Here is a 26,116-nt window from a genome sequence, read left to right as displayed (position 1 = left end):
TAATATAAGTCATAAGTCATAAAGCATACAGAGCAATTTCTTTACCACTTCATTCTTTACTGATGCTCTAAAACCTTTTTTGTGGTTTTGCGTGTGTTTTGTCTCAAAGCATGTCAGCGCGGTTTCTCTGGCGTCTAATATGATAAGCTATATATGCATTTACGGAGTTTATCAGGGAAACAGCTGTGAGGCTGATGATATTGTGGTCTGACCACAGTTCAGTGATAACTCTGAAACTGGCTATCACACTCTATTTGGTTGTTCTAGCTAAGGAAAGCAGCACTATTGCGACTTGATGAGATGACTTGCATGGGCAAGCATCATTCACATTTTTTTCAGAAATTAAGTTTCTTAGGCCACATCCTCTGTTAAAATTTGAAATGTTTTCAGTTTCCTAACGTTACATTTTTCAAAAGTATGCAGTTATGGAGAGCATTTAAAAAGTTTCCATTTTCGGTGGAGGAAAGTGTTGTTTCAGTGTCAATGAAAGGTGTAAACATTGCAAATTCAATGCATTTTGAAACAAAAACAGATTAGTGCGGACGTGGTCTTAGACTGTCCTCTTTGTTTACGCATTCATTTCTCACTTTTTATTTATTTATTGTCTTCACAAATACCGGTAACACTTTACAATAAGGTTCCATTTGTTTTTATTAGTTAACAACATTATTAACATGAACTAACAATGAACAATACTTTTACAGCATTTATTAATCTTGGTTAAATTCAGCATAGTACACTGGAGGCCAAAAGTTTGGAATAATGTACAGATTTTGCTATTTCGGACGGAAATTGGTACTTTAATTCACCATTCAAGTATAGTCAGGACATTACTGATGTAAAAAACAGCACCATCACTATTTGAAAAAAGTCATTTTTGATCAAATCTAGACAGGCCCCATTTCCAGCAGCCATCACTTCAACACCTTATCTTTGAGTAATCATGCCAAATTGCTAATTTGGTACTAGAAAATCACTTGCCATTAAATCAAACACTGCTGAAAGCTATTTGGTTTGTTAAATGAAGCTTAACGTTGTCTTTGTGTTTGTTTTTGAGTTGTCACAGTATGCAATAGACTGGCATGTCTTAAGGTCAATATTAGGTCAAAAATGGCAAAAAAGAAACAGCTTTCTCTAGAAACTCATCGGTCAGTCATTGTTTTGAGGAATGAAGGCTAAATGCTTGAAATTGCCAAAAAACGGAAGATTTCATACAAAGGTGTACATCACAGTCTTCAAAGACAAAGGACAACTGTCTCTAACAAGGACAGAAAGAGATGTGGAAGGCCCAGATGTACAACTAAACAAGAGGATAAGTACATCAGAGTCTCTAGTTTGAGAAATAGATGCCTCACATGTCCTCAGCTGACAGCTTCATTGAATTCTACTCGCTCAACACCAATTTCATGTACAACAGTAAAGAGAAGACTCAGGTGTGCAGTCCTTATGGGAAGAACTGCAAATAAAAAGCAGAAAACAGAAAAACAAAAAGAAAAGGTTAGAGTGGGCAAAGAAACACAGACATTGGACAACAGATAATTGGAAAAGAGTGTTATGGATCTTAACCCCATTGAGCTTTTGCAGGATCAGCTAGACTCTAAGTGAGAAGTGCCCGACAAGACAGCCACATCTATGGCAAGTGCTACAGGAAGCGTGGGGTGAAATGTCACCTGAGAATCTGAACAAACTGACAGCTAGAATGCCAAAGAACTGCAAAGCTCTCATTGCTGCACGTGGAGGATTTTTTGATGAGAACTCTTTGAAGTAGTTAAAGAAGTTCTGAATTTTTTAAAAAATTGTAATAGTAATTTTTTCACATTATTAATGTCCTGTATATACATTGTGATCAGTTGAATGCCACTTTGGTGAATAAAAGTACCAATTTCTTTCCATAAGAGCAAAATCTGTACATTATTCCAAACTTTGTCTGCCTGTGTAATAAATTTTTTAAATCAAAGATTGTATATGTTAACATTAGTTAATGCACTATGAACTAACATTGAACAATTAAATTTTCATTAAGGGGATAGTTCACCCAAAAATGAAAATGCTCTCATTATTTACTTACTCTCATGCTGTCCCAGATGTGTATGACTTACTTTCTTCTGTAGAACACAAACAAAGGTTTTTAGAAGAATATTTAAGCTCTGTAGGTCTATACAATGCAAATTGTGAATGGTGCATTCAATGCAAAGTGAATGGTGACCATACCTTTCAAGCTCCAAAAATCACTTAAAGACAGCATAAAAGTAATCCATACAACTCCAGTGGTTATATCTATGTCTTTAGAAGTGTTGTGATAGGTGTGGTTAAGAAACATTCAGAAAGTGAAAGTGGAGATTCATAGTAAAACAGGATTTAAATATTGATCTGTTTCTCACCCAAAGCGATTGCGTCGCTTCAGAAGACATATATTAAAACACCTATGTCATATGGATTACTTTTATGCTGCCTTTATGTGATTTTTGGAGTTTTAAATTTCTGGTCACCATTCACCTGCATTGTATGGACCTACATAGTTGAAATATTCTTCTAAAAACCTTTGTTTATGTTCAGCAGAAGAAATAAAGTCATACACAACAGGGCATAAGGGAAGTGTTGGGTAAGTTACTTGAAATTAGTAATCCACTACAAATTATAATTATTTCTCTAAAATTGTAATCAGATTACTTTGCTAATTATGTAATTGAAAGATTAATGACATTACTAATTACTTGACTTTTAAGTTACTTTCAAAAACACTTTTCCACTCAATAATTAGAAAATAATTTCTATATTTCTTCCTTGTTCATTGTTACACACAAGTCACATACACAGCACCTTACAGGTGCATCTCAATAAATTAGAATGTCGTGGAAAAGTTCATTTATTTCAGTAATTCAACTCAAATTGTGAAACTCGTGTATTAAATAAATTCAATGCACACAGACTGAAGTAGTTTAAGTCTTTGGTTCTTTTAATTGTGATGATTTTGGCTCACATTTAACAAAAACCCACCAATTCACTATCTCAAAAAATTAGAATATGGTGACATGCCAATCAGCTAATCAACTCAAAACACCTGCAAAGGTTTCCTGAGCCTTCAAAATGGTCTCTCAGTTTGGTTCACTAGGCTACACAATCATGGGGAAGACTGCTGATCTGACAGTTGTCCAGAAGACAATCATTGACACCCTTCACAAGGAGGGTAAGCCACAAACATTCATTGCCAAAGAAGCTGGCTGTTCACAGAGTGCTGTATCCAACCATGTAAACAGAAAGTTGAGTGGAAGGAAAAAGTGTGGAAGAAAAAGATGCACAACCAACCGAGAGAACTGCAGCCATATGAGGATTGTCAAGCAAAATCGATTCAAGAATTTGGGTGAACTTCACAAGGAATGGACTGAGGCTGGGGTCAAGGCATCAACCACACACAGACATGTCAAGGAATTTGGCTACAGTTGTCGTATTCCTCTTGTTAAGCCACTCCTGAACCACAGACAACATCAGAGTCATCTTACCTGGGCTAAGGAGAAGAAGAACTGGACTGTTGCCCAGTGTTCCAAAGTCCTCTTTTCAGATGAGAGCAAGTTTTGTATTTCATTTGGAAACCAAGGTCCTAGAGTCTGGAGGAAGGGTGGAGAAGCTCATAGCCCAAGTTGCTTGAAGTCCAGTGTTAAGTTTCCACAGTCTGTGATGATTTGGGGTGCAATGTCATCTGCTGGTGTTGGTCCATTGTGTTTTTTGAAAACCAAAGTCTCTGCACCCGTTTACCAAGAAATTTTGGAGCACGTCATGCTTCCTTCTGCTGACCAGCTTTTTAAAGATGCTGATTTCATTTTCCAGCAGGATTTGGCACCTGCCCACACTGCCAAAAGCACCAAAAGTTGGTTAAATGACCATGGTGTTGGTGTGCTTGACTGGCCAGCAAACTCACCAGACCTGAACCCCATAGAGAATCTATGGGGTATTGTCAAGAGGAAAATGAGAAACAAGAGACCAAAAAATGCAGATGAGCTGAAGGCCACTGTCAAAGAAACCTGGGCTTCTATACCACCTCAGCAGTGCCACAAACTGATCACCTCCATGCCACACCGAATTGAGGCAGTAATTAAAGCAAAAGGAGCCCCTACCAAGTATTGAGTACATATACAGTAAATGAACATACTTTCCAGAAGGCCAACAATTCACTAAAAATGTTTTTTTTTATTGGTCTTATGATGTATTCTAATTTTTTGAGATAGTGAATTGGTGGGTTTTTGTTAAATGTGAGCAAAATCATCACAATTAAAAGAACCAAAGACTTAAACTACTTCAGTCTGTGTGCATTGAATTTATTTAATACACGAGTTTCACAATTTGAGTTGAATTACTGAAATAAATGAACTTTTCCATGACATTCTAATTTATTGAGATGCACCTGTACATTTCTCCTTCACAATAACTTGTTACGGGGCCATAATTCATGTATTCTACATAAATTATATATTAGAAATAAGCATAATCCTATAATGTACTTAAAAGTAATTAAATTAATTGAAAGTCAGTAACTGTAATCTGATTACAAGAATTTAAAATGCAATGATTTACACTACTTGTTTTGACTAAAAAGTAATTAAATTAGAGTAACTAATTACTTTGTAATTGGACTACACCCAACACTGCATGAGGGTGAGGAAATGATGAGAGAATTTTCATTTTTGGGTGAACTATCCTTTAACTAACATTAACAAAGGTTAATAAATGCCGTAAATATACAGTATTGTTAATTGTTAGTTCATGATACTTAATGCATTAACTAATGTTAAGGAATGGAACCTTATTGTAAAGCGTTACCCAGAAAACTATATATCAGAATCATTAGCTTTATATTGGAAGTTAGAGACATTTTCTGCATCTCACTTTCTGCATATTGGTGAATTATTTTTTTATAACTGCCATTCACAGAGCTGTCCTAAATGGTTAAACATAATTAGATTCGACAAAGTTGATTATCATTATATTCCAAATTACAGAAAGAATGTATCATAAAAGATCACAATATGACTGTGCTCATAATGAGTATCACACACACACACTCTACGGGAGCTGTGAACTCAAAGAACATGCATTTAGCTGGATTATCACTGTTAATCTGAGCAGATCTGCGTGTGTTTTTTAATCCCCTTTGAAATTTTGCCTTTGAAATTAAACTCAACTATAGTGAAAGTGGGTTTTTTGCATTGTCTTTTGTATGTCATATCCCATCATCACCATATTTCTCTTATTCTCTCTCTTTTTCAGGGCTAAATCTGAGCAGACAGACTCGTCCATTTCTTTAAACCAGAGACTTTTGGCTGCTTAGCAACCATGCATTCTGATACACACAGGAGGGCCCCCCTATTTCTACCGAAATTGCAGTCATGAGGAGGTAATTTGCCCACCCAAATACACACTAATTCACAGATTCTTAGTCAGCAGTGAACTTAGCTCTTTAACTTATTATTGGCAGAGAAAGCTCCAGCAGTCTTAGACCTCAAAGGGTGCCTTGAACAGTAAGTGGTTTGGAAGGTAATGTTAGAGGTTTTGTTTGCGTGTATGTTACAAAGCAGGAGGGATCGCCACTGCTGCTGTGTCTACTGGCACAGAGGGCTCTGGATAAGGGGGAAAATACATTCCAGGGCTACCTCAGAAAAGTCACTGGCTCACTTAAGCACACACAGAGGCAATTCTGGTTGGTTACTGCGGCACGGTTTGGCTGCAGCTGAAGCCAGAGGGGAGGGGTCTGTATCTTTCATACACTCTCTCTACTCGGACTGGAACTGCTCACTTGCAGTTCTTTTGCTGTGCAGAATTGCATGAAACGGGACTTTTTTTGTCAGGACTGGCTTAACTGTGTGAGTTTAATGTGGAAGACGTGTGTTTTGATCAAATGAAGTACCCTTTTGGTACTACGGTTTGAGTGAAAACACTTGAAAACCAGGTAAGTTGCCTGTGTCGTATTTTAATTATTAATTGCATAGTTGCGTGAAAGAGCCTCTAACTTTCCTCTTCTGTTTGTGTGAAAGGTTGTTTTCATGATCTACACAAGCTAAACCTATTTGATTTAAAAGTCAGCTGGGGCTTTTTTTGTTTTTTTTTTTTTTTAAAATAACAATCACAATCCAATAATTTATATTAGGATTAGGATCATTTAGTTTTGTCAGATTGCGTAATTTGTATCACCTCACATGCCCCAAACTATAGAAATGGTGAAAGACTAATTAGAGTTGTAGTTATGTAATGTAATTTTGATTTGTTTTTGCATGTGATCCTGGTATTGAACAGTGTCTTCTTGGAATCCAAATCAGTACAGTATTAACAGCCTTCAACGTAAATTGTGTAATACTGCATGATGTATTAGAGCATATCCTCTTTTTGGATACTCTCCAGGGTTTTTTGATATAACCAGGGTGATCTATTGAGTTTACACATGCTATCTTGGCACCACTACCAACGATCACAATGAACCAGACACCATTGCTGCTTTAGAGGGATGTGACTCTTTGTATGTCTATGTGTGTGTTTATTAATATTAATTAACAAGACAATGATTCTTTGCTCTGTGAGTGTATATACTATGCTTGTACCTGCCTGTATCTGCACCCTAAATTACATTCATAAGCACTAAACACATTTTTGCACTTTAGTGTCCCATTAATGATGGCAGTGCTTTCACTAGAGCACTATAAAAATTATGTTCTCGGTCGATAAGATCAGGAGTGAGCTGTAGAGACTTGGTAGGTATTCTGATAACAGAGAAATGACCGCAAATGACAAAGCAATTGGCTTGTCTCTATGGCAACTGTTTGGTTCAGACAGAACTGTTTGGGAACTGAGGAAAACCAAGAGAACTGTTGTCAGAAGATTTAGATCAAAACTTAGTCAGCCTAGATCTAAAATGCCCCATTTGCTGTGTTATTGCATCAATATATTAATACAGATTGTAGTGTCGTAAATTATTCCAGGAAAATTAAAGGATTCACATCATACTTAATTTTTGTGTGCCACAGTCATAATTTTTATTTTTATTTTTATTAATGTCCACACTTTCTTCGACCCTTAGAAGTACTTCTGGTGTTTTTCTATCCCATCGTCAAGTTTCTAAGCACTGAATAGGCATTATTATTTATTTATTTATTGTATTTTCTTCCTCCCCAATTTGGCATGCCCAATTCCCAATGCGCTCTAAGTCCTCGTGGTGGCGTCTGAGACAGTCAATCCGCGCATCTTATCACTTGGCTTGTTGAGCGCGTTATCGCGGAGACCTAGCGCGTGTGTAGGCTCACGCTATTCTCCGCGGCATCCACGCACAATTCACCACGTGCCCCACCGAGAGCGAGAACCACATTATAGCGACCACGAAGAGGTTAACCCAACGTGACTCTATACCCACCCTAGCAACCGGGCCAATTGGTTTCTTAGAAAGCCTGAATGGAGTCACAGAATAGGCATTATTGACGTGTTAAGCCCAAAGATTACTTTGGTCAGACGTGAATGCTTGGTGTCTTTTTACAGGATGCATGATGCAAATTTCGTCATCAGCAGAGTGCTCGAGCACGGAACGCATGTGTATTCTGAATGTGCGGTATGCGCATGTGCCTGGAATTATTTGCAATCATTTGTGGGTCAACAAGTTGGCAACACTCACAGTTGAGCCATTACTGTTATGAAGAAGCGCTAGAAGAAGATGTAATTGCCGCTAAACAACAGAAGACAAATATGGAAATAACAACAGTGGATGTGCACGTCAGGAGCGCCTGTGTTAAGAGATGAGGAGATTTATGGGTCTAAACTCTTGAATATAAATAGTCCAGTATATTATAGCAGTCGTAGTGGGTATGTGCCAACTGCCTTTTTATGCGTGCACAGTCAAATGAAGTATACTTTGAAAGGCTAGTGTTTGACTACACAGATGCAAAGCGTCAAAATCGTGGTTACAGTGAGGCACTTACAATGGAAGTGAATGGGGCCAATTGTTTGAGGGTTTAAAGGCAGAAATGTGAAGCTTATAATTTTATAAAAGCACTTACATTAATTCTTCCGTTAAAACTCATGCATTATTTGAGCTGTAAATTGTAATTTTTAGTCATTTTAGGGTTTGTTCCTTCATTATATATTACATCGTCATGGCAACAAAGTTGTAAAATTGTCTACAACTTTACTCAGAAAAGGTTTATAAGAGATTTTATCACACTAAAATCATGTTAACAGGCATATTGTTTATGTCTTATGGCTATACTTTTGAAACAGTGAGTATTTTATCGTTTAAAAATTGGCCCCCATTCACTTCCATTGTAAGTGCATCTCTGTAACCCAGATTTTTGCTTTTTTTTTTAAAGAAAAGGAGGGGCAAGTCAAACATAATTTTTGTGGTATCAGTATTATGCCACAAATGCTGTCGACTGAGCTTAATTTGTATTGAAACTGGAATATTCCTTTAAATGTTGGCCGTCGTGTTCAAATGTCAGACTGATTTCGGAAAGTTGCGGAAGTATGGAACATGCTTGTTTAAAAAAACTAGTCTTTTTTATTTATTTATTTATTTTTTTTTATTTTTTTTTTATTTTTTTTTTACTGGGAATGAAGTTCTGAAAGTTAAAGTATGTTTTCAAAGTGTAATGAACTGATTTAGATCAAAGATCAGTGAAGAAAAATTGGATTTCTCATGATGAGATTACCACTTTAAAGTTGTGGAACATTTGGAACATTTTAAAGAAATGTGATGGAACCAAATGATTCTTATTTTTCATTTTGTTGTTCTCAGTATGACATGTCAATTCAATTGCAAGTTATTTACAGTAACCACAGATTTGGTTTAATGGGCATGTAGATCAAATATTGTGAGTGCTACATCTTCCTTATTAAGCTGTCATCATAAAAGCCATGAGAATTATATATGATTTCTCTCTAAGCAACATGATTGCAGCTCATAAGCACTCTGCATATCTCAGCAGTACTAAGCAAACAAACATTAAGAACATTCCTGTTGTGTTGGTTAGTGTATTATATTTTGTGGTATAAACCACCATACTGTGTTGTTAGAATGTGCAAATAAGCATATCATTAATATTTTGAAAGCTAAGAAATATAAATATGATTGGAATTAGGAATTACGCTATTGTGCTACCAGGAAAACAGAATAAATCAATATCAACAGAACCAGGGCTCTTTGGTGCTTAGTTTATTAATGATTAACAAATACTTAGGACCCTCTACTTTCTTAATGTGTTAAACATTTATTAGAGTCAGTTCAGGACCTATAGAGGTAGTGCAAATCTAGACTTGATGCTTTGATTGAGCCTGTGAGATCATTGTTGGCACCAGCAGTTGTTAAGGTGAGAATTAAAGACCATTTCAACCGAGAGATAGAAAGAAACAGAGAGGACAATGGTCGTCCAGTATTTTCTGTTTCTATGTACAAAACCTCTGTTTGCTTATTTACTTTTACTTTAGTTGTATTGTTGTGCTTGTGCAATGCAACCAGACTGTTATCAGAAGTAATACTCAAGTTATCACAGATGCCATGCTCAAAGTCCTTGTGTCTCTGAGTTTGTGCTTTTTGTGCAAATGGAACGGCTTTAGTCCTCAGGCTACATCTCTTTACCTGACCTATCAAAGTACAGAGCCAGGTGTCACTATGTTAGAGAGAGAGAGAGATACCTCACTTTGGTCCTTTAAGCACAAGGCTATTTTTATAAGATGTGGAAACTAATTGAAGGAGTAAAATATTAGAGGTAGGAATGCTGTCTACATTCACATATCAGGCTTTCTCATTTGTAAATTTCTGAGTGGAATCTTCCTATAACATTTTATTAGGGTTGTGTGTTATGCAAGAGTTATTGTCCATAGGAAAACAGAGGAGAGTGCCATTAGAACAAGACATAAAGAGAGACCGGCAGGAAAACTGAGACAGTGTTGCATAATCCGACAGCATCTCGGAAAGAATGACATTTATATGGAGGTGTTACTCCCCACCTGAGTAATTTATGATGGTATTAATTATACAAGTCATCACCTATAAAAGGTGCGGATTGTCTGCATAATAAAAAAAAACAAAATAGTAAGAGGGGTGAGACAGATGATGAAATCTGTCTAATGAAATGCATATGGTCATACTTCAGAAATGAATAGGGCAAGTGAACCGAAAGTGACAAAAAAGTATGGATAGTGAATTCCATTTTTATTAAAATTTTTATAAAAGTTGATACATTTTAACATAACATAAAATGTTAACATTAGATTTGATACATTTTAGCTTACATTTTGATTCATTTAATAATACTCAACACAACAACAACAAAAAAAAGTACTTCATATAAATGAATTACTTTGAACGATAATCAACCAATCGTGTGAGTTGGGGGTGGGACTGTCTGACCAGGGGCATATTCGGAAAGCTGTTTTGAAAACATTGTTTATTATTGCAATTCCTTTCAGTGGTGCTATTGTCGCAGAAATTACATAATTCAGCTTCAAGTATTATTTTATGTTTTTTGTGCAAGATGAATAAAAAAGGGATACTTGTTAGTGTTTATGTTTTGTTATGTTGAGATTTAGAAGGGTTTCTGTTATGTTGGAGTTTTGGGGTTAACCATTATGGTGAAGAGTGGAGCTTGAGCTAATGAGTACAGGTAGATATTGCACATGAAAGTGATTGCTTGGATAAATTCAGATTGAGGATTTCTTTTTATTAATTGAAGTATGTGACGTAAGTGGGAGACATGCTGTGTGTTTTAATATAATTTGCAAAATGCCAATCAGAAAGGTAAAAAACCTGTTCAGTGGGGAAAACACTGGGCATAGAATATACATTTTGAGCTTTTTTCTCAGTCTTTTTTTAGCAACCTAGATTTTTACAATTGTAAAAGTGGCCAATAGCTAATAGTTTCAATGTTAAGTGCTTTGTCAAATTATGTGTGTGATGCATGTAGGTGATTTCAGAGAGCAGAGCAGACTTTTACCTTCATGCTGACATATTTTCGTTCTAGGTCATCAAAGTTGTAATTCCTTGTTAATGGGAATACTCATCTAATTACTAAAAACTGTGTTACAGAATGACTGCAGATCCTAAATTATGAATATTAACCTGGGGAATTATGCAGGTACTAATTATAAAATGATGCTTAACATGCTGTGTGGAAATTTAATCTGATATTCTGGGGAGGTAATTTGTAATTTTACTTCTGGGAAAAACAAAAACAAATGTATTGATCATATTGACAAAGACATACAATGACTCTTTGCAAGGTCATGATGAAACTTTAATCCTTGGCTTTCTTATACATCCCAGTATTGATTACATAAGTTCATTTTCCAGTGAAACCTCATATCTTTTCGGCTGAGACATTTCAGGCTTCAGGCACTGAGGAGTGTTCTAGAAATTCACTCAGTCCAGTTCTAGAACATGACATTCATTTTCTGTCTCATTCTGTCAGGGTAGGACACATTAGGAAGGAAGGCCCCCTCCCTTTCACTGTTCGTTTCACCCAAAGGGCCTGAGGGCAGACTTGTAAAAAAATAAAAAAATAAAAATGGGTTGATGACATTCATTGCTGTTATAACATTGTCATGAAATTGCTATTTAAAAATAACTAGCAGAAACTATTATGAATTTGAGGTTTTTCAAATTAGAGCTAATTAAAGAGTAATTTATGTGTAATTTCTGCAGCACCAAACGAAATTGCAAAAATGCTTACTGTTTTCAGACAAGTTTCAAACACTCTCATGTCTACCTTTGCTTAAAGCAAAACAGATATTACTAGTCCAAACTCATGCCAGTGTTCATATGCTAATTAAGTGTGATCGTAAATATCTTACTTCCCACATCTGAAGTGGTAATTACGAGTGCACCGCGTTCAAGTACTTTGTTGTCGGAAAGAAGAGGAAACATAAACGACGGCAGGCTCAGTCATACATGTTTTTTAGTAAACTTTTTTAGGAAGCTAATCATCAAATGGTTGATGATATACATAAATTAATTTGTCTGAAATGGCAAGCTAATAATTAGCTGCATTTAGAAAAATGAATAAAACCTGTCATTCACTACAGAAACCGTGCTCTCCTCCGCCAAGTTGAAGGTTTACGACTCCTCCCATCTCGAAAACTCGGGTATAAAAATTATTGATGCCTTCATGTGCTATCGGAATTATCCTACTTCCCACTTCTGAAGTGATAATTACGAGTATGCCGCGTTCAAGTGCGTTGTTGTCGGACAAACACGGAAACGTGGACAACACCAGGTTCATTCATACATATTTCTTGAGTAACTTTTATTTTGACCACATAATACATATTTCTAGGGCTGCCCCCTGATAGTCGACCAAACGTTAGTCGATGAGAAGAGTCTTGGTCGACCAAGTTTTGATTGGTCCTTTGGTCGCAGAAGAAACTCCACAGAAAAACGACGAACACCAGTATTACCGCTGGTTGGTCGCTAGGTGGTACTATGGGGTAATTTTCGTTAAGCAGGGTTAGGGTTAAGCCTACACAATAAAGCAAGACACCTTGATTTCAAACTTTGAACTTTATTTTTTATTTATTTTAACTAAAAATTCAAATGAAACTGGAAAAAATAAGTGCAATTAAAATGTGTGTTGTTCAACTTTTTGAAAGATGGCTTTACAACGTTGTGAGGGAAAACATCTCTCTGGCAAAGAACCTGCTTCATCTGTGCATTCTCTACCAGTCGGGTATTTCGTTGTCCGGGAAAATACATCATGAATAAATTAGTTTTGTTCCCTCCTTAACGATATGTTTATATATAATCGCAATATCCAATTACGTCGGCAACTCCCGGGCTGAGGGATCGGTGAATATTCTTGCTTTAGTGATTTTGCATTGAAAAACTTAAATCAAATACATTTCTAAATTCAAATTGCACTCCAAACGAAATGAAAAAGCAAATAAAATAATGTGATAAAAGAATAATATATATGTATATACACCTTTCCATTTACCGTCAGGCAAGTATCCGTCTTAACATCATGGCGGAAAATTACTTGCACAAATGAAGACATAAAAACAATTATAAATATAAAAATAATAATTATATTGATGATAATATTCACTGAAATATAAATCATGGTTTGTGGTGAACGTTTTTTTGTATTTAATATATTTTGTATTATTTTACAGGCTGCAGAGTTGCGTTGACAATAAACTGCTCTGTGGAAATAAAGCGAACTGAACTCAAAACACCTCCTGAGCTGAGATGTCTGAGGTCATTTGCAGCACTCATAGACGATACTATTCTTGCAACAAAAAACAAACAAAAAATCAGAAGACAGAAACAAAGAGTGAGAACCTTTTACGTGCATGTGTTCCATGAGACTGCACATATCAGAGCGTCATACATGCGTATAGACGGCTTTTCTGTCATAGCATAATAAAGTGTGTTTCTTCAAGCACATGTCTGTGTGTCTACAGGCAAATTATTTGTAATATTAATTTGATAATAATAATAGCCTAATAAATAATAATTGTTATTTAATACATGGGAAAACGAGCCAAATATCATCTTGACATGGTCAAAGGCATCAGCTATTGGCGATCACTCTGACCATCGTCGATCCCCGAGATCATCGTCTGTCGGAACAATCCTAATGTGCATTTCTCTCTATAAATTAACAAAATGTTCAGACAGTCTACTTTCTGGTTTTTCCGACACATTCAGAATCATTACCGCTTTTGCCGGTGTCGCTGCGGCTCGCTTCGTGCATGCGCTTGTAAAATGTATATTTTAAAGGCTTATTATTACGATTTAGTATTTCTCTGTAATGTAGAACAGTGTTAGCAATGTTACTTATAACATTCTTTCTCAGCCCTGGAACTCAAACAATTTTCTGATGCCCTCTAAAATATATATATTTAAGTAATTAAATTAATATCATAAACGTGCGACCAGTCGACTAATGGCTTAAATTAACGCCTACTAGTCGACTATGGAAAATCTTTGGTCAGGGGCAGCCCTACATATTTGTCATATTGCTGACTATACAGCCTGATCTCGCAGTGAAATTGGAAACAGTAGGTCGACTTTTCTTTAGCTAAAAAATAGTATGCTTACCGAAATTTAAAACAGTGCCCCCAGTGGCCAAAGCAGTAAGTGTCGTAAGGCGTATAGGCACATGTGAGTACTGTTTATGTCCAGGAGAGGTCACCAAAAGCTAGTAGTCTTTTCAGCTGTACAGGATGTAACACAGTCAAGAGGAATGCATATTTTATGGACTCTACCCCAAAACCCAAACCTTAACCTAACCATTAGTGAAGTAAAAATGAAATGTTAGGGGGAATAGTGCAACCTCCAAGTCACGCTTGTCACTGATTAAGCAAACGCGATTACTTCCTGGTTTCAACGTGGATACAAACCTGGGTCTTTCACACTGCTGATTCAGTGCGCTGCCAGTCGAGCCACGTGGGAAGGTAAACACACTGAAACCAATGCAAAAATGTCGCCGATCCTAGGGTACCGGAACTTTCTGAAATAGCATTTCTGTGTGATCATGTTAGACGATAATGGAATTTTAGTCAAATAAAAGCTATTGTCATGGTGTAAAAATGTACAACATGCATCAAATAGTTGCTGATATACATAAATAAATATGACCGAAATGGCAAGTGTTAACGATTAGCTGTATTTAGAAAAATGAATAAAACCTGTCATTCACTACAGAAACCGTACTCTCCTCCACCATGTTGAAAGTTTACGACTCCTCCCATCTTGAAAACTCGGGTATCAAAATTATCTCAGAATTTCCCAGTCATAATTACGACTTGAAGGGTCGTTCATGTGCAACTTCTGAGTGGAATACTTCGATAATTCCGATAGAACGTGAAGGCAGCAATAGATTGCAATTTGGTGCTGTCGGTGAAGAATTTACCTTTAACTACTTATATATCAACTTTTTTCTTAAAAAGATGGAAGTAATTGGAAACCTGTTAGTATAAATAAATTGTCTTTGAAATAATCAGTTCTTTACTAAGAATTGTAGCTGTCTTGAAGTTTGATTTGTGATTTTTCTTTCCCTGTATGATGTCTGCTCAGTGTTTATTTCAGCTGACAGGCATGCAGTAGAGCATAGCAGGCCTGGCTCGCTCCTCTCATGAACAAATGTGTTGCATGTGTGTATATATATGTGCACGTCTGTGTCAGAGAGTGTAGAGAAATGTGACGTGTCTTGTAACCTCATTTTAGTTAACCCAATCCAATCGATTTCTCTATAATTCTCATCCCACCCCGGGGGTAAATAGGATTGACCTTAACAGATAGAATCATGGCTTCGGTACAGGCTTTCTCTCTCTCTCTTTCTCTTCCTCTGTAAGGCTATAGTCTCATGTTTCTGATAATCTGTGCTGGGTAGAGATGTTAGAACAAGTGTAATTATCAAAGATTATAGTGACCTCAGAAAACATCACGCAGGCCAGGAGGATCATGTACCCACTGAACTGGGCTCAGTAGGAAGCAAGCCGGAATTGTTACATAATACAGCAATTACTGAACTTACAGTGATTTACACTACCAGCCATCTGAGTGTATTTTTATAAAAAGACTTGACTTCTAGTTTTTTAATTTTTCATCAGCTGCTATTTTATGTTTTCTGTGGATGCTAGAAGAGGTTTAAAGGTGATCATCTTTTGTCTCTTTTCTGCATCTTTAATTACACCCATCTTGTGCTCCTGAGTGATATATGAGCTTGTGCTGTCTCAACAACAGTAGCCGTATCTGTAATACAAGCAGATCTCTGTGGTCTAATGGCACCAGGAAATTGAACAGAGGAGGATTGTTCATGATTGTTCATCTTGCCTACAAACTTGAAGTAAATAATTGGCACCTCAATGAAACAGTGGTTATTCTTTCAAATTTCCAACACTGTGAAAAACTATTACCTAATCTAGCTATCTTGTTGTGGTTGATACCCATAATCCCATTATACCTCACTCAATACCTGGAAAATAGCTCTCTGAAAATGTTGAGAGTTTTGAAATGTTGGTGTTTTTTGCAGTGTCAGTAGAAATGACACAGGCACATTTTGCCACCCACTCGTCCTCCCCACCCGGGTGGTTATCAGCCTGTTCTTTGTATTAAAAGATGACAAAGATTTTGGTGGGTAAAGGGTTTCTGTGAGCAGAACAATCAGACTCTTGGTCAGGACCATTTGACATTTGTCTGGAAACACAAGGGCACTATTGTGGCTGTAACTATCACCATTGCGTTGTGTGAGAGAAAGAATGCCCTGAATATCAAAATAAAAGCTTCTCGTCTTATTAGCATCTGACCCACATTATCATGCACATCTTATTGAGTGTGACTCTGACCTAATGCAGACTTCATTGTGCAGGTGCACTATAATATGTATGTCATAAACCATGCAATTTACAGGGAATTTCAATGCAGGCAGCTTTAAACAAGATTTTCCAGCCTACAAGCTGAAAATATAACAAACTACAAAGTGTAAAATAATGGAATACTTCAGAGAGAAGGAATGCCTTAGAGAGATAACAAGAGACAGAGGCTTAATAGTGAGTTTGATAATTATGCTTATAATCAAATAATTAAGCTTATTGTTCTTTTCTTAGATTATCTTTTTTTATTAAGCATCAAAAATGGTCTTAAGAGTTAGTTCACCCAAAAATGAATACTCTGTAATAATCATACACAAGAAAGAAAGTCATATAGGTTTGGAACAACACGAGTATGAGTAAATGATGATTGAATTTTCATTTTTGAGTGAACTATCCCTTTAAGAAAAACAAAAACACACAAACTGAAACTCAAGAATGTAACGCATGAACTGAGACTCAACCCTACTTACATACACAAGCTAAGTGTGTCATAGAAAATATGTAGGTTTTTGGTCTTTAAATGCAAGTTGAACATTACAGAAGCAATATAAAAGAATGCTCTTCTCACCTCTGACTCTCACTATGAAGAGTAATAGTCAATATGGGAACAAGAGGAGTTGCCAGTAGGGAGCAGTACTGCACTGTCTTACACCCCTTGCATGGCAATCCAATTTAAAATATTTTCAAAAGTCACACCGGGCTTATTTCTTCCCATTTAGATTTGATTACTTTTAAGTTGAGTCAAAATATAAAATTTTCCAAATTCAATGTTACCGTTGGGTTTGCTTCTTCAGGTCTGAACTTGGGTACATGTGTTTTTTATAGGATGTATAATCAAAAAATATCTAACAGTACACATCAGGACTATATAAAATGAAACTAACATGCTCTTGTCTTCTTTTGTTCCCTAGAATCATCAAAGAAGGGCCAGCAAAGTCATGGACACCATCCTCTGAATGAACAAAGGGATGGTAAACACCTTCCCTAATATCTTTCTCTACACACTGGGCTGTCCATCAGTGTTGAATTGGGTCTAGCTATGGGAGGTTTGGATGTGTGATTGTGTCTCAATCTCTTCTTTTGCACTTCTACGTGTCTCATGGAGCCGCCAGTAGACAAGTCTCAGCTTCCGAACCCTACACTTCCCAAGATAACCTCTCAAGGATCTCAGCATGGGATGCATCTCCCGTTACACAGTGGTGACCAGAGTAACAGTGCTTTCACCTCTGAGTCCTCATTGTCTTCATCATCAACTGTGCCCCCATATGATAGAGGTGAAGCATCACCAGACTCCATGTGTAGCTTGAGTAGTCTGAGCAGTGCCAGAACAGACAGCCCTTTGGATGTGGACATGCCAGAGGTAGAGATGGGTAAAAACATAGTCAACATTGATGATTTAGGCATACAGAGCCCAAACTGCAGACCGGACTACAATGAGTCCAATGACAACGACAATTCTGTATCTGTCTATCTGGACGCCAATGAAGACTGCTGGAGTGACAATGATAATCATGATGTCACTTTGATGGTAACACAGAAGGTTGGACTAAATGACAACAGTGATGTGGCCTCCTTGTGCTCTTCAGAACATGGTGATTATGATGACCTTAAAGAAGAGGAGAAAGAAGACTCTTTTCTCTCTTTAGTCTCGGTAGATTTGGTGTTGAAGAGCCAGATTGGTGTTTCTGCGCTGGAAGTCTCCACCAGCTCTGTGGTGGACCTGCTAAACAACACTTTACCAGACCTTTCTCAAGACCAACCAGCGGAAGGCAAGTCGCAGAGCTCCAACAGAGTGACTGATCTGGCTACGGTCAATGCCCCCCTGAGGGAAGTGGTCCAAGAGAAAGGGGAACTCTCTGAGTTGTGTCCAGACACTCAAGCTAATGAGATAATCCTAAATGAGATGGTGGTGCATCTTGAAGATTCAGTGGGTAATAGAATAGGCACCAGAAACATAAAGGTCTTGTCTTTCTCTAAAGAGGATAACCAGCCAAAGTCCACAGTGAAAAAGACCAATGCTCTGGCAGGACATGGTCTCTCCAAGCCTCCTAAAAGGGCTGTTCTGACCAAAGCCACAAAACCTGAGGTTAAGAGATTCCCCAGACCAGACCTGAAGAACGTGAAGGCCAAGATAATTTCCAGAGTTGCCTCTGCACCAAGATCTGCCAGTCCCGCCAAAACAAACACTAATCTTGGCAAGTCAGTTTCAGGCAATGTGAATTCGCTTCCTCTTACGGCAAACCGTGCAACCAGTAGGAGAGTGGAAGATAAAGCTGTTGGGAAAAGAAGCAGATCCTCATCGAGCCATGCAAGAGAACCAAAGAGATCTGACTGTCGAGAGTCAGACCCTAAACTCCAAACAACGTGTCTGCCACCGGATAGGAAAAAGGCACTTATCATTGAATCATCTGTGAATCATACAGAAGTTGCAGAGGTTGTCACCAATGGCAATCAGGAGAAGGGTGTGATCACATTATCTTTACAAACACGAGGAGAAGAAACAATAATAAAGTCTGAATTTCCTTCCTCAACCGATCTCATAGATGAAGAAAAGGTTCAACTTATGAAAGAAACAGAGCAAGAACCCTCTAAAGGCACCAGCAAGGTTAGTCATTCAGTTCCAAAATTTCAATATCATTATATTTTTGTTGTAGTTCTTGGCTAAAAAAGTGAACACAACTAAACCACATTGGCATACAGTTAGTCAAGGATCAACTACTGTATTTAATCATGGTACATTTTAACCAAAAATTTGAACTATGTTTACAGGACAAGGGTGTATTTCATTAATGTCAGTTTTGTGGCAAGTTGTCCTATTTGTATAGGGGCGGGCTGTTACTTATGTTTTAGATGTCCTAAATTTATACAATTGATAAATTACAATATTTGTTGGCCAAAAAAAATTTGTGATGTATGTTACGTTTGCCATTTGTTGTTTAATTAATTGTTGTGCATCATAATTGTTTAGATTTAGCTGAAAAGCCTCAAATGTTCACATGAAACCTATGCCACTGATTTAAAAATGCACTCAGTAATTTTTTCCTCATTAAAAAAGTTGAACTCGCATACCACTCACATTATATTGAAGACTCCAGTCAAATCAGTAACCTTATAAAAGCTGTTTTATTTTACATGGAGATGGGCCGCACATGGGGGCTGCCATGTTAGAATCACATAACTAGCCGAATACTACTCGCTTAATCTCAGTAACCGTCCTGTTATTTGGCACTTTCACTTGTTGTTTAAAGTAATCATGGCTGACTGTGAATACTAAATTTCTACAATGGCATCTGAAACAGAAAACTATTGATTTTAAATGATGCTGCATCCAAGCCACTAGGTGTCAGTGTAAGTCCAAGATGACACAAAGACAAAAGTTACTTAGTGCACCTTTAATGACAGGTTCCATTATGACAGCCTACCCCATTTAGTATGAAAACATGTCCCACTATTGGGGAATATTGTCACAAATCGTCAACTTGTGTTCAATGAACTGAATTGTTTTTTACTGTGCAATAATGATGGAAAAGTTCAATTGCTTTTTTGTAGCCAAGAATTAAAGGTTTGTGGCTATACAAAAATGTACTTTTATGAATAAAAGACTAAAAAGTATGACAACTAGCCCTATAGTCTCCCCTATATACACTGATGAGCCAAAACATTATGACCACCTGCCTAATATGCTGTTTGTCCTCCACGTGCTGCCAAAACAGCACCAACCTGCTGAGGCATGGACTCTACAAGACTGCTGAAGGTGTCCTGTGGTATCTGGCACCAAGATATTAGCAGTAGATTCTTCAAGTCCTGTAAGTTGCAAGGTGGAGTCGCCATGGATTGGAGTTGTTGGTCCAGCACAGATGCTTAATCGAGTTGACATCTGGGGAATTTGGAGGCCAGGGCAACACCTTGAGCTCTTCATCATGTTCCTCAAACCATTCCCGAACAGTGTGTGCAGTGTGGCAGGGTGCATTATCCTGTTGAAAGAGGCCACTGCCATCAGGGAATACAATTGCATGAAGGGGTGTACCTGGTCTGCAACGATGTTTAGATGTCAAATTGATGTCACATGAATGGCCGGACCCAGGGTTTCCCAGCAGAATATTGTCCAGAGCCTCACACTCCCTCCACCGGCTTGTCGTCTTCCCACAGTGCATCTTGGTGCCATCACTTCCCAGGTAAACGGCGCACACATACATGGCCATCCACGTGATGTTAAAGAAAAATGGGACTCATCGGACCAGGTGACCTCCTTCCACTGTTCCAAGGTCCAGTTCCAGTGCTCGCTCGTCCATTGTAGGTGCTTTCGAAGGTGGGCAGGGCTCATCAGGGGCACTCTGACTGGTCTGCATCTAGGCAGTCCCATACACAGCAGGGTGCAATGCACTGTTTGTTGTGACACATTCCTCCCATAACCATCATTAAAATTTTCGGTGACTTGTACCACAGTAGACCATCTGTCGGTTCGGACCAGACAGGATAGCATTCCTGCCTTCGTGCTTCGATGAGCCTTGGGCACCCAACACCCTGTCGAAAGTTTGTGGTTTGTCCCTCCTCAGACCACTGTCGGTTAGGTACTCACCACTGCTGACCGGGAGCACCCCACAAGCCTTGACATTTCAGAGATTCTCTGACTCAGTTGTCTGGCCATAACAATTTGGCCCTTGTCAAAGTCGCTCATGTCTTTACTCCTGCCCATTTCTTCTGCATTCAACATGTTGACTACGAGAACTGATTATTTGCTTACCATCTAATCTACCCAGACCTTGACATGTGGCCTTGTTAGGAGAAGGTCAACATTATTTGTTTCACCTGTGAGTTGACATAATGTTTTGGCTCATCTGTGTATGTAGGCCATAATCTAGGTGTTTGCAGTATTAGGAAACTTTACTAAACATCAGACATTCAAATGACCCATCTCTTGCTTTATCTAAGGCATTTAGCAATAGATATGGATGCACAAAAAAGGTTGATTGAGACCTCAGCCAATGAAAACTTGTTGACTCACCAGTGTTTATTGATGTGTGAGGTTTCTGCAAGTGTTTGATGTCAGTGGAATAGTGTGATGTGGAATATTATAACGACTTGATTTGCATTTTGTACTTTCTAGTAAAGTCTCTGTAGTTTTTTCCTCATCTTTTTATGTATAATGTTTTTAAACACTTTAAACACCCACACAGTACCTTTCATGACCTCATATCATATTGATAACAACAGTTGAAAGTATGATTTAGGCCCAGGTTTAATGTGATCAGACAGCTTGTTCTTGTACATGCATTAGCTATGTCAACAGAAAAAATCTAAATCTAGAATACTAAAACTATTTAAATGAAATATAAACTAACATATTTATAACAGCTGTGCAATTCCATGTCAATCTTCTCTTTCTAAATGAGGAGAAATGCTTCAACAGGTCTAGCTCTATACATGTCATCACATGACTGTGCTATGTTGTTATTCAGGCTTAAATATGTTATTAGGTTGGGTCCAACCGAATGTCAAGAGCAAATGCAGATCTCCAAAAAGTTGGTAGAATGTAAAGACTGTGATTAGGGAAGGACACACATGATTATTTGCTCATTAACACTTTGTTTTCTGTTCACATCCAGAGTCTTAAAGCATGTCAGAGCACGTACGCAATTTTACATTAGTGCTTTCGAATGTTTCTGTTTTACTCTCGTTGTTAAGAAACATCCAAGAGCTTTATTCACCAGGGACCCCCCCTCACCCCCCCCTCCCCCCTTCTGAGACGTCTCAAAGAAAAAGAGTATTTTAAAGTATTGTTATCTTGTTTTCCCTGTAAAAACATTGCACCATCCTTAAAACAGGATAAATGTACTTGAGAAGCAACATTTTCAAAAAATAATAAGACTGTACTGTATCTTGAAGTGTATATTTCTTACCATATTGGCAAATATTTTTTTCTGGTTTTAAGCATAAACCTAAAAATAAAAACGTAATTTAGCATTTATGGACTGTCAGAATTATGCCACAAATGCTGTAGATTTAGCTTAACTTGTTTTGAACTATAAACTTGTATTGAAAAATGTGATCTCAGTGTTTTCGACCATTGATTGTTGGTGCCAGATGGGCTGGTTTGAGTATTTCTGTAACTCCTGATCTCCTGGGATTTTCATGCACAACAGTCTCTAGAGTTTACTCAGAATGGTGCTAAAAACAAAAAAACATCCAGTGAGCGGCAGTTCTGTAGACGGAAATGCCTTGTTGTTGAGAGTGGTCAATGGAGAACGGCCAGACTGGTTCGAGCTGACAGAAAGGCTACTGTAACTCACATAACCACTGTGTACAATTGTAGTGAGCAGAATAGCATCTCAGAATGTGCAAAAACAGCAGAAGACCATGTCGGGTTATGTTTCTGTCAGCCAAGAACAGAAAGCTGAGGCTGCAGTGGGCACAGGCTCACCAAAACTGGATAGTTGAAGACTGGAAATACACAGCCTGGACTGATGAATCTCAATTTCTGCTGAGGCACACTGTAACACAGCTTCACAAACAGAAGGGAAGGAGAACACAGGGAAGCAGGTTTTTCCAGGCTCAGGTAGGACTTTTAAGTGGCCACTTCAATGCTTTACAAATTCACAAACTCATCAGCTTCACAGGCATGTAGTAACTTAAACACATCAGCTTCACAAACATAACAGATTAAACGTAACAGCTTCAGGAGCACTGTGGCCTTCCTTGTGCCAGACTCTCTCTCCCCTCTGCTGGTGGCTAGGCTGCTTATATGCCGCTCTCCCCATGCTCACTGAAATTAGAAACAGGTATTAAACATAATCTAGCTCAGATGCAAGCGCCCTTACTGCTTTCTCTCTGGACGGACGCTTGACCACGCCCCCGCTGCCACACACACAGATCGTAGGGTTAGAATTTGGCACCAACATCATGAATCCATGGACCCAACCTGCCTTGTGTCAACTGTCCAGGCTGGCGGCGGTGGTGTTATGATATGGGGAATGTTAATGTGGGAAATTGAGTATTTTTGCTGACCATATGCATCCCTTCATTGCCACAATTTACCCATCTTCTAATGGCTACTTCCTGCATGATAATGCACCATGTCACAAAGTAATTGTTATCTCAAACTGGTTTCATGAACATGACAATGAGTTCACTGTTCTTCAGTGGCCTTTCCAGTTACCGGTTCTGAACCCAATAGAACACCTTTGGGATGTGGTAGAACGGGAGAGTCGCAGCATGAATGTGCAGCTGACAAATCTGCTGAAGTTGCGTGATGCAATCATGTCAACATGGACCAGAAAACATGGCTGTTTTAAGAGCAAAGGGAGGCCCTACCCAGTATTACTACAGTATAGCATTCCTAATACAGTGTTCAGTGAGTGTATATATAATGTCAATAGTGTAACAGAAATGTATTCACTGAATATTCTCTCAAAAAGTCTTAATATCTTATGAAATTGTGCTTCTCAAATAAATGTACCTTGTTTTAAAGAAATGTTCCGGATTCAAAACAAGTTAAGCTCAATCTATAGCATTTGTGACAATGTTGACAGTTCATAAATGCTTAAATGCATATTGTTAGGTAAGCATTCACACTAAAACCATGTTAACATGTATAATGTGTACATCTTGTAGCTGTACCTCTGAAACAATGTGTATTTTAATGTTAATGGACTGGCCCCAATAACTTATTTTCTTCTTTTTTTTTTTTTTTAAATAAATGAAGGACAACTTAAAATTAAGTGTTGAACTTTTTCAATAGAACATAAGTGGGATGTTTTTGCCAATAAAACAACTGTTTGGAAAGGAAAAAAGGAAGAGAAGAACATTCCTTGGACGAGTCTGACTCACGAACACTGATTTAGACAACAGTCTTTTCACAAACTCACTCCATGTGTGTGTGAAGGGTGTTTAAAAACAAGGGAGAGAAAAAAAAAAGTATAAAAGGAAAAGATCTGGGCTGGTCCTGGCATCAGAAGACCTGAGGGAATATAACACAATAGCAACGTTTTCCCCTTTTTTTTTTCCCTTCTGGTTTACGGAGTTGGCGAGTCTTATTTCCCCTCCCTTCTTTCCGCTCCTCCTCCTCCTCCCTCTCTCTCCTCTCTTGCTTCTCTCTCTCTCTATGCCGCTGCACATTTTCTGTCTGTTCTGTGGAATGGCTAACACTATGATTACCCTTCGGCGTCCAGAGTTGGGCTCTCTCGCATGGGATGCTGTCAGTAACCAAAGGCTCTTTTTGCAGACTGTGTCTTCCAAGCTGGGACCTTCATTAGGGACTACAGCTAGCAGTACATCCACATCTGGACCCCCAGAACCCAGACTGAAGCCCCCAAGCCGAGAAGCCCGACCCACAGGTAGTCTGGGTCCATCGGGAGGCCGAGCAGTTCAGCCGGCGGGTAAGTTTCACTTGTTAAATACGCTAGACAGGACAAACTTTCAAGGGCATTGCTTAAGGATGAAGTGCCTCTAGGCTTGTTTTGTTGAGCCTGTGTACTGTTTCTTGCAAGCTTACACTGATTATTATGTCTACTCATTTTACTTACATCACTCTCACAGTTTAGGTAATTTACTGTATCTTCAGAGGAAAAACTGATTTCATTTACACTTGTGTGTTATGAAGCGTGCGTGCATTGTGTCTGGGTGGGTCTCTCTGTAAATGTGAGGTATGCTTGATCTGTAGTTACAGTGTCTTTCTGACGCACCTTTAACGTACAAGCTGACACAGCAGAGTTGATATTTAAATGTCTTTCACATTCCTCTACTACACACAAGAAGCCGCACACACACAGGGAGTTCACAGGAACATGCAGGAAAACTTCATGCTTTTGTACAGGAGTATGTGTACAAAATGTCCCCTCCTTTCTGGGACATTCGAGGACATCCTTGAAGGTAAAACCAATTCATATATAAAGTAAATAGTTTAATGGTAAGTTTATGAAATAATAAAAAAAAGCTTTCTAAAAAATACAAAGCAGCGCCAACCCGCATCTTAGAATAGCATTGCTAATAGATTCTATTCTTCTCACCACAATTGTAGAGAGCAGTTATCTGAGTTACCTTAGACTTTGTCAAAATCCGGCATGATTGTTGGTGCCAGATGGGCTGGTTTGAGTGTTTCTGTAACTGCTGGTCTCCTGGGATTTTCACACACAACAGTCTCTAGAATTTACTAAAATGGTGCCAAAAACAAAAAACATCCAGTAAGCAGCAGTTTTGTGGACAGAAATGCCTTGTTGATAAGAGAGGTCAACAGAGAATGGCCAGACTGGTTCGAACTGACAAAGTCTACGGTAGCTCAGATAACCGCTCTGTACAATTGTGGTGAGAAAAATATAATCTCAGAATGCTAGTTTGAGATGCGGGTTGGTGCTGTTTTGGTGGCACAAGGGGGACCTATACAATATTAGGTAGGTGGTTTTAACGTTGTGGCTGATCGGTGTGTGTGTGTGTGTGTGTGTGTGTGTGTGTGTGTGTGTGTGTGTATATATATATCCAATAGAAGTGGCATGTCCTCATGTATACTGTAAAAATTGGTAATCTGCAATTGTTACTTTGAGCTACTTCTATCTAATCTAACCCTTAAAATTTGTTTTGTTGGTGTAACCTAATGTATTTAGATTGATTCAGTGATGTTTAATAATATTTTTGACTTGAATAAAACCAGTTAATTTAGATGTTTAAAGGGATAGTTCACCCAAAAATGAAAAATATCTCATTTACTCACCCTCATGCCATCCCAAATGTGTATGACTTTCTTTCTTTTGCTGAACACAAACACATTTTTTTTAAGAATATT

General features: G+C 38.1%; 1 protein-coding gene across 1 annotated transcript in view; it reads left to right on the top strand.

Annotated features, from left to right (window-relative positions):
- Positions 1-5,775: 5,775 nt before the first annotated feature.
- mtus1b (microtubule associated tumor suppressor 1b) overlaps positions 5,776-26,116 on the top strand; it is a 55,965-nt gene continuing 35,624 nt past the window's right edge. Inside the window, exons 1-3 of the mRNA XM_051703320.1 lie at positions 5,776-5,941; positions 17,253-18,946; positions 24,563-24,716. Coding sequence (XP_051559280.1) covers positions 17,441-18,946; positions 24,563-24,716 — 1,660 coding nt within the window. The 5' untranslated portion in view covers positions 5,776-5,941; positions 17,253-17,440. The remainder of the gene's footprint in view (positions 5,942-17,252; positions 18,947-24,562; positions 24,717-26,116) is intronic.

The sequence above is a fragment of the Myxocyprinus asiaticus genome, chromosome 7 (assembly GCF_019703515.2).
Source record: "Myxocyprinus asiaticus isolate MX2 ecotype Aquarium Trade chromosome 7, UBuf_Myxa_2, whole genome shotgun sequence".
Taxonomy (NCBI): domain Eukaryota; kingdom Metazoa; phylum Chordata; class Actinopteri; order Cypriniformes; family Catostomidae; genus Myxocyprinus; species Myxocyprinus asiaticus.
Note: the sequence above shows the minus strand (reverse complement) of the source record. Positions and strands in the feature narration are given on the sequence as shown.